This window comes from Galeopterus variegatus, unplaced genomic scaffold (genome assembly GCF_000696425.1).
Source record: "Galeopterus variegatus unplaced genomic scaffold, G_variegatus-3.0.2 Scaffold319, whole genome shotgun sequence".
NCBI lineage: Eukaryota > Metazoa > Chordata > Mammalia > Dermoptera > Cynocephalidae > Galeopterus > Galeopterus variegatus.
In genome coordinates, this window is record NW_007726430.1 from 359479 (window position 1) to 368742 (window position 9264).

Consider the following 9264-nt stretch of genomic DNA (forward strand, 5'->3'; position numbering starts at 1 on the left):
GATAGTGCGCCGCTTGGGAAGCACGGTGGCGCTCCCATCCGAGGGTTCAGATCCCACATGCAGACCGGTTCCCGCTCACTGGCTGAGCGAGGCGCGGGAGCAACGCCGAGGGTTGCGATCCCGTTGCCGGTCCCCGGTCCGGTACGGGGGCAACACTGAGGGTTGCGATCTGTTGCCGGACACGGAAAAAGACAAAAAAAAAAAAAAGAAAGTGAGCTGTGGGCCGGCCCGGTGGCGCACTGGATAGTGCGCCGCTTGGGAAGCACGGTGGCGCTCCCATCCGAGGGTTCAGATCCCACATGCAGACCGGTTCCCGCTCGCTGGCTGAGAGAGGTGCGGGAGCAACGCCGAGGGTTGCGATCCCGTTGCCGGTCCCCGGTCCGGTACGGGGGCAACACTGAGGGTTGCGATCTGTTGCCGGACACGGAAAAAGACAAAAAAAAAATTAAGAAAGTGAGCTCTGGGCCGGCCCGGTGGCGCACTGGATAGTGCGCCGCTTGGGAAGCACGGTGGCGCTCCCATCCGAGGGTTCAGATCCCACATGCAGACCGGTTCCCGCTCACTGGCTGAGCGAGGCGCGGGAGCAACGCCGAGGGTTGCGATCCCGTTGCCGGTCCCCGGTCCGGTACGGGGGCAACACTGAGGGTTGCGATCCGTTGCCGGACACGGAAAAAGACAAAAAAAAAAAAAAGAAAGTGAGCTCTGACAGCCAGCCCACCCGGAGTCAAGCCCCATTCTCCCACCCCCCAGTCACCCTGTGAGCCTCAGTTTTCTTATCTGAAAGATGGGCTACTGACCAGTTGTGATTTAGAGCCTCAACCCAAACTGAGAGGAGCAGGGGGAAGGGGCAGTAGGAGGGGGAGGAACTGGAGACTCAGGCCCAGTGTGTGGGGGCCCTTAGGGGAGGTGGGAACTGCCAGCCGGGGCCTCGAGGTCTGGGGACCGGGGCCAGCTCTGGCCTGGGGAGCAGGAAGGCTGGAGACACTCCGCTTCAGGGTGGGACGGCTGGGCAGCCACGCTGCAGGGACTGTTGCAGGGCACAGGACAGCCGCCTGCCCCCTTTCAAAACCAAACCACTCCCATGTCAAATGTTGGTGAAAATGCAAGTCAGCTTTATTCAGGAATACAGGTGACTTGAGGACAGATGTCAGGCTAACCCATCTCTCGGGTAAACCTGAAGAACGGCCAGACGAAAGCCATCTCCAAGACTCAGGTTTACTGAAGGGTTTTTAAAAAGGGGGCTGAGGGAATGGAAAATGGGGAGTGAAAAGCAGGAGGGAAGGAGGCGTGCGAGGGGCCGGGTGCAGGTTCGCGCCAAGGCTGCGTCTGGCTTCTGCTCCCGACCTCGCTATTATCTCAGGGTCTGGGCAGTACATGCAAGTCTGCGGCTTCAGTCTGGCTGGAAAAGAATTTTATAGTCATGTAAATAATGTCATCTTGCCCCATAACCAAGGTTCAAAATATCAAATAACCATGGGAAAAGAGGGAACTCAGAGAAATGCATGCCAAAGAAAAAACCTGTACTTTAAAACTTTGCCGACAGCCCGTGCAGTTTTAGTTTCCACCATGGCTTCAGTCCTGCTCACTCCCACTTGACAGCCTACTGGTTTCTGCCAGCACTGCGGCCCCTTTTCTGGTTGTTCCCTCCAAGTCTCCAGACCTCCCCTTGGACAGCCTGGCCCGGTGGTGGGGACCTTAGGACAGCCTTCTGGGGGCACCACGTGGCCAGGCGTCAAGGTCTCTGGGGAGAGGGCCAGAACAGGGGCCCAGGGGGTAGGTCAAGCTGAGGAACTGGATGCAGGCCACCAGGTCACCACCGTCCCCCTGGACCCCCCCGCCCTGCTGGGAATGGTTGGCTGGGAGAAGGGGGCCCAGCAGACCAGCCTCCCAGGAGGCCCACCGAGTATAGGGACAGGCTCATGACCAGGTCCTCGGTGCAGCCCAAGTCCGAGCCCTTAGCACTGGGCTCACCCGCCCTTTCCCACCTGTGGCAGATAATGCCACCTGGCCTGCCCTCCACCAGCTGTACCTGGTGAACTCCCTCTGCCCCAGGCCCACCTCCCTCCTCAGACCCTGGCTGGGTGGGCATCGGGCCAGTGCACCCCACTCACCTTGCCCAGGCAGGGCCACACGCCGTGGGGTTTGGGGGTGCCAGGCCGGCGGGGATTGGCAGCCCCTTCCAACAGGGGCCTGCAGAATGGCAGGTCAGCACCCCCTCCCCTTCCAGTCCCTCTGCCAACCCATTTGGCACTGTTACCTCTTTGAGTGGGAGCCAGCTCGTTTGTGGCCGGTGTTAATTAAGAGAGAGAAGTAATGGGGGAGGTGGGGAGGGCAGCTTCCGACAGCCGCCAGGACTGCCCCCAGGCTAGGGGGTCAAAGCTGGACCAGCCAAGCTGAGATGCCCCGTTCTCCCCCTGGCTCTGGGGCAGGGCTGTCCAGATGCCCAGCCCCTGCCTCCAAGAGCACCAGCCTCTCTCTTCTACGCCAGACCTGCAGGGGCAGGGAGTGGGGTCAAGGCTGCCTCCGAAAGGGCCTGCTGTGTGCTCTGCTGGTTTGGAGGAGGCAGGCCCCGACCCTGGCCAGGGAGAGGAGCTCCTGTGACAGTTGTTTGCTCAGGGCAGTCTGCCTTGAGGTCTGCCCGCCTTGTGGCTCTGGCTTCAGACAGACCCAGTTCCAATCCTGCTACTGCCACTGCGCGATGCCATCTCTGTGGGCCTCAGTTTCCTTCTCTGTAAAATGGGGACAGTAGTGCTTCCCTTGTGGCTTTGCTATGATGGTAAGTGGAGTTATTTGTGTAAAGCACTTAGTCTGTGCCTGGCACACAGTCCTCACTTGGTCGGTGGAAATGCGCGTTCCTGGGCAGAGGGCACCCCCAGAGCCTTGGGGGCCGGCACCGCAGTGGCCTTCCTCGTCTGCCTGGGTGCCTGTCGCGTGGCTGCCTGGCTCAGCTCACCTTCCTCCCGTGCTCCCCGCGCCCCACCCCGGTTCTGGGAGCGCCTGGCCGCTCCTCGCCTCTCCATCTTAATTAGCTGCTTGTATTAATCTCGCAAGTAACGTGGCAACTTGCAGCCCTGGGTTTTCGGGCTGTGGAATTAATTATTCCCCTAGCGAAGAGCTGTCAGCTCAGGGAGACCAACCACTCGGAGCCGCCCGACACCACTTAGCAGCATCTGTGGCTCCGCACAACACCCGGGCCTGTAGCCTGCTCGGCCCTGAAGCAGCCCCCGCTGCTGGCCCAGGCTCTGCTTGTGTCCTCCCAGGAGGGCTGTGATGGGACCTGAAAGATGGGGTGGGTGGCAGAGGCGTGTGAGGAGCCTAAGGACTCCCGGGGCTGTGGGGCTGTGGCACAGCCGGCCCCCGACCCGGGCAGCACCTGGGCCGAGGATGCACCTGCCCCATGTCCCATCGCTTTCCCTGATTAGCACCAGGAGACACCACAGGTGCACGCTGTGTGGCCAGAAGCTGGAGCCAGGCTGACCGGCACAGCCCTGATACTCAGCGGAGGGGCTGTGGCCGAGCGGGCAGGCGGGAGGGGGCAGCCAGCCAGGCAGAGCGAGACACATAGGACCGCTCAGGAAAGTGGCCTCAGCCCAGCCCAGCTCTGCCTGGCAGCGCCACCTCTGATCTGGAGCTGAAGGATCCCTCTCCCTTGACCTTCACACCAACCCTGTGAGCTGGGGCTAGTCTCCCTGTTTTACCTCTGGGGAAACTGAGGCACGGGGCCAACTGTTGAACCGGCTCGGGTTCCTGCCCCTGACATGGCACCCGTGCCGCTCTTGTCCATTGGTCCTCCCCGCCCCGGCCCCAGTTCATGTTCTCCAGCCTTCTGCTCATTCCCTGGGCAGCCCTGGCCTTGGCTGCAGCGGCACAGTTGCTTCCTAGTGGCGTCAGGTCTCTGTCCTGCCGCAGCATGTGAGTCCTGATGGCCTGGAACTGATGGGCCTTAGGAGGTCCCATGGGCTGAAAATGACCAGATGGAAGGATACATGGCACGTGTCGTCCGCCACTCAGACCCCACCCCAGGTGAGCCTGGTGGCTCTCCCATGCCCCCGTCCTCTGCCACCCTGCAAACCCTAGGCCCATTAGGAGCATCCTCCATCTCCTCAGAGGTCTGGGGAGACCCCGTGCCCAAGTCCAAAGGCCAGGACCTGGGCTGCCGCTCTGGGGCCCAGCCGATGGCCGCCACCACCCTTCTCACCCCCTGCACACGCCCCGCCCAGCCCACCCAGCCTTGTCCCTACTCACTCAACTTTGTCTCTCTCTCTTGCAGCCAACAGCTCCCTGCTTGGAGGTGGCGGTGGTGAGTGGACCTTCCTGTTGGGGTGAGGGATAGGGTGGGTGGTGGTGACACCTCTGCAGCCCCTCAGCCCTCTGTGCCTGGCTCACTGCTATCCACTGTCCCCACCATCCCCCCAGGCCACCTCCCTCCTCAATCCCCCATCATGGTCCTTCTTTCCTGTCCCAGCTGTCTCACCCAGGCCTCTCTGCACCTCAGCAGACCAAGCTGGGTAGCAGACCCTGTCCCCCAGTGCTGGGTGACCTCCTGGTCTGTACCTGGGGGGCAGCTGGGACTGGGGTGCTGCAGTGTGGTGGGAAAAGCCCAGCCCTGGCCCTGATGCCCAGGTGACCTCATGCAGCCCTGTGACCCCTTGGCCTCAGTTTCCCCACTTGTGAGGGTAAAACTATCTCTGTGCTGCCCTGGGACCTTGCAGGGTGACTCTGCAGACAGAACAAGGTCTCAGAAAGTCGGGGAGAGCTCTGCCAGCTGCGAAGCCCCTGCGAGTGTTGGGGTGTTCACTATTATTAATGACCCCTTTGAAGCAGGATCCTGGTGGGGCCAGGAGGGCAGGAGGTTAGAGGTCAGGGTGGGCCAGGCTGTCAGGGATGCAGGCCAGTCAGCAGGTGCCAGAGGTGAGGGGGGCATCCCTCTGCCCCCAGTGCCGACCTCCCTTGGCCAGCCTGCCCGGCCGGGCCCCCCCAGCCCCTCGCCGGCCGGGCTGCCCGCCGTCTGCGCCGGCAGCGGGATGATTGGTGCGCGAGGGGGCCGGGGTTAATGTGCCGTCGGATAAATCCCGGGGGCTGTGTTTACGGCAGCAGTGGCGGGGCCCAGGCCAGGTTTTAAAAGGGGGAAAAATAAAAGGGGCAGCGAAGGTCAGAAATAAATAAGAGCCGCGTTAAGAGCTGTCGGTGACCAGCCGGGGTGCAGGATGGGGGGTCTGTTTGTGGCTAGAGATGTTTTCCCTCCCTCCCCACTTCTCCTCTAGCTGTCCCCGTAGAGGTCACAGCTACCCGGGAAGCCTCACGGCATGAGGGGGCTCTGCTGGGGATTGTGGGCCCACAGACAGACCCTGCAAGGACCCTCTTCCGAAGCCTGTCCTTCAGGAGGACTAGGGGCCCGAGGTGACGACACCTGCCATGCGCTCTTGTCCGTTCACTCATCACCCGGTGATGAGTGCCTACTGTGTGCCGGGCCCCGAAGTGGGTGCAGGACAAGCACTGCCCGCTGAGCTCACAGTGCAGATGAGAGCAGCCACCGTCACACAGGTGTGACGCCACGGGTGGAGGGGCACAGGCACCGCGGGAGCTCGGAGAGGAGCATCTGTCCCGCCTTGGGCGTCAGGAAGGCTTCTGGAAGGAGGTGGCCCCTCCATGGGGACCCGAGGGAGAGGTAGGAGTGAGTCTGGTGAGGAGCGGTGGGAAGGGTGTCCCAGGCAGAAGGGACAGCACAGACAAAGGCCTGGAAGTGACAGAGAGCATGGGGCATTTGGGGAGGCTCAGAAGACTGGAGTGGTTGGAGCCCAGCCTGAAGGCAGGAGGTGACAGGTGACGCAGCAGCCTCGGCGACCATGTGAGGCGCTGGATATTTAGCCATTCCGTTCGGAAAGATAAAGGATCAAAAAAGGTGTGGGCCTTTTCAGTCCTAAGTCAGCTCACCGCCCCTCTTCTCGAAGCCCTGCCAGGCTCTCGCCTTACTCGAGCCAAGGCCAAGGTCCTTACCATGGCCCACAACATCCCCGGACACGTCTCGGGCTCACGTCCATACCGCCCACTGTCCCCCACCGCGCCAGCCATGCTGGCCTCCCCGGGGTCCCTGGAACGGGCCAGGCCCACTCCCACCTCCAGGCCTCCGCACTGGCTGTTCCTCTGGCTGCGGTGTTCTCCACCAGGTGTCCGTGTGGTGACTCCCTTCACCTCTTACAAGTCTTCACTCCAACGCCACCTCCTCCGTGGGCCCCACCCTGCCTTTCTCAGAGCACCTGCCACTTCCTAGCAGGCCGTGCAATTGACTTGCCGACGACAGACCCCCTGAAAATGAAAGACCACATCTCTAGCACCCAGAACTGGGTCTGGCACATGTTGTAGGTGCTCAAGAAATGTTCATTGGATGAATGAGTGAACTACAGGTAAAGGCAGGGCCAGCCTGATACATTAAGACAAGGACTCACCCCGAAGGCTGAAAGCAATAACCACAGAGGCTTTAGGAGAGCAGGGAGTGGCTCCTAGACAGCCTGGGGACCTCGCTCTGGGAAGTCACCTGCCCTGGACAGATGGGGAGCACACAGTGGGGGGATCCTCCAGCTCCCCTTCAGCTTTGGGGGTGAGGGGAGGCTGGAGCAGGCCCCGTGTGGCCTGGCTGCTGCAGAGATGGATGGGGCAGCCGTGACCCGGGAGGAAGTGGGCCCGGAGTCCAGCCTTTTAACGCCGCCTGAGATTTATGGACCCGCTGCAAGTGCTCGCTGGGGCTGTCACTCTGCTAATGTGATTGGAACAAGGTGGAGGTGGTGGGGAGGGGACAGTGTGGTGGGGATGAGGCTGGGGATGGAATAAAGCTGGGCCCCAGGCCCCTGGGACATCCTCTGCCCTCCATCTGTCACCTATGCCCTCACCGCCCCCTGGCACAACTGGCCTTAACCCTCAGCCTGCCTGCGGAGGGCCGGGTCCCCACCTGACTGCCCTGACAGACCCCTATCTTCCCATCAGGTCCTCTAAGGTTCCTCCTGCAGAGATTCAGACCTCTACCCCCGCCACCCCCAGTCTAAATCCCCCCACAAGTCCCCTCACCCCATCCACGCGCTGACGCTGCGCTAGCCCCATTCTGCCCTCAGGGTCACTCTGTTTAAATGGCAGCAGCCGCCCCTCCCTGCTCCGTGATTTTTCTCCAGGGAGCTGATCCCCTTTAACATTCGTATATTTTATGTTTGCTTCTCATTGCCCGTCTCCTCCTCTAGAATGTGCTCTCCCCTAGGGCAGGGGTCTAGGAGATTCTGAGCCCCTAGAACAGCCCTACTCTGCAGTAAATTCTCAATTGGCACTTCCGGGGTGGCTAGTTGCACCCTCTGTGAGCCGCCCCTGCCCGGGGAGCCTGGGACCAGTTCTCACCACCTCCCCCTCCAGTGCCACCTCCTTCCAGCCCCAAGAGGGGGAGGGGCTGACCAACACCCTGGTGTGGGGGGTGGCTTCGGAGTTCCCTCAGAGGGGCCCAGTGCAGCAAGCCCAGGCTTTGCATGCGAGTGTGTGGTGAGCAGGGCAGGAGAGGGCTGCAGCCTCGGGGAGCAGAGGTGCAGTCTGCCAGGTACCCCCAACCTCAGTGAGAGCCACAGGGGCCTCTGGGAGCAAAGGGCCTTGACCTGGAGGGGACAGGACTCCTGGGCTTGTGTCACTCTGGGGCTGGACCCCCACCAAGCCCTGAGGCCAGGCATGGTGGTGCTGGCTGCACAGTGAGTCTTGGGGAAGCCCCCCGCTCTCCATTCCTTCCCAGGCTCTCTCTGAGGCGGGGACATGGGGGTGGGAAAGGGCAGCTATGCCAAATGCTGGGACTCAGGACTTGGCTGTGCCCTCAAGGGGTCTGGGTTTGGTAGGAGGCTTCTCAGCAGAGGGGGCATTTGACTTGGGCTCTGAAGGCTGAATAGGAGTTCAGCAGGTAGAGCACGATGGAGAGGCCCCCAGGGAGAGGGTCTGCTCCTGGGAGGCTTGACAGTCCTGGGGCAGTCCCCAGCCTCCCCGCCAGACCCTTCAGCCTAGTGACTGCCAGGCCGGCTCCTCTCCCCACCTCCCTTCTGGAAAGCCAGTTACTGGCTCAATAAAAAGTTTTTAAAAACACTCCTATTGTATGGTAAGAAGGGAGGCGGGTCCTAAATCAGGATGGGAACCGACAGGGCCCTGACGCGTGTCTCTCCTGTTTATTAGGACTGAAATGTTTACTCGGCGATAAGGAGCTGGCTTTCTCCTGGAGATTTGTGCGCTCTTTTTCAATTACCCCTCGTCTTTCTCTGCCACTTTTGCACTAAAGGGATAATAAATGTATCGAAGCGTTTCAATTATTCATCTAAATCATGACTGCGCCTGCCACGGCCAAGCTTTAGTGACAGATTAATTCAGGGCCGGCTTCCTCTGCCTGCGTGGCCGCCATCTCTGCTCTGGCCTGGCCAGAGCCCCAAAGGGCCAGCTCCAGAGGTGGGTAGGACAGGGTCAGGCAGGTCCCTGGCAGGGGGGCAGGGCTGGATGGGGTCCCCTCTACCCCCACCCCACACACTCCCTGCCTGGGGCCTTGCGGAGGTCAGCAGCCCCACCCAAACCAGCAGGAGCCAGCTTGTGCCTGCAAGGGGCAGCCACTCCGCCGTGCTGCCATTGAGCTCTGCACACCCTCAGCTCCTTATGCCACATTACAAGTCCGAGTGTGTATCCTGGACACCCAGTCCCAGGCACCTCATGCCCGGGAGAAGCCAAGGTGGCCCAGCTTCCCTCATAGCCCTGTCCTGGCGCAGGGCCTTTGCACATGGTGCTCCCATGCCCAAGAGCTCCTCTGCCCCCTGCCACAACCTTCCTGCCTAGTTATCACCTTACCATGTCCGGACAGCCTCTCTGACACCCCCACCCCCTCCACTGCTCTATTTATTAAGGGGCTGCCATGTGCCTGGCATGGTCCTCCATGCCGGGATACGGCAGACCCTGCCCCCATGGTACTGAGTTCTGAGCCCTTGACAATGAGATTCCCATTTGTGCGGTTACTGAAATACTACCTACCTCCCCATCAGATACTCCCTCAGGAGCTTGCAGGGGGCAGACAGTAGGTGCTCAATGCAGACCTGTCTCTGGACAGGCTGTGCCCAGGTGCCCCTTGCCCCGCTCCCCCTCCACCCCAGCCCAGTGCCTGTGTGTGAGGGCGCGTGCCTCTCCCCAGGCCCCATAACGGAGGTCCCTCACCTCGTGTCGGACCTGGCACCCCGGACCCCCCTTCTCCCTCTGCCATGTACCCATGACTCT

At 61.4% G+C, this 9264-nt stretch overlaps 1 protein-coding gene across 1 annotated transcript in view; it reads left to right on the forward strand.

The window, feature by feature from the left end:
* Positions 1-9264, forward strand: part of MACROD1 (MACRO domain containing 1) — a 175820-nt gene that overhangs the window by 156579 nt on the left and 9977 nt on the right. The window contains 1 exon segment of the mRNA XM_008567432.1: positions 4271-4300. Coding sequence (XP_008565654.1) covers positions 4271-4300 — 30 coding nt within the window.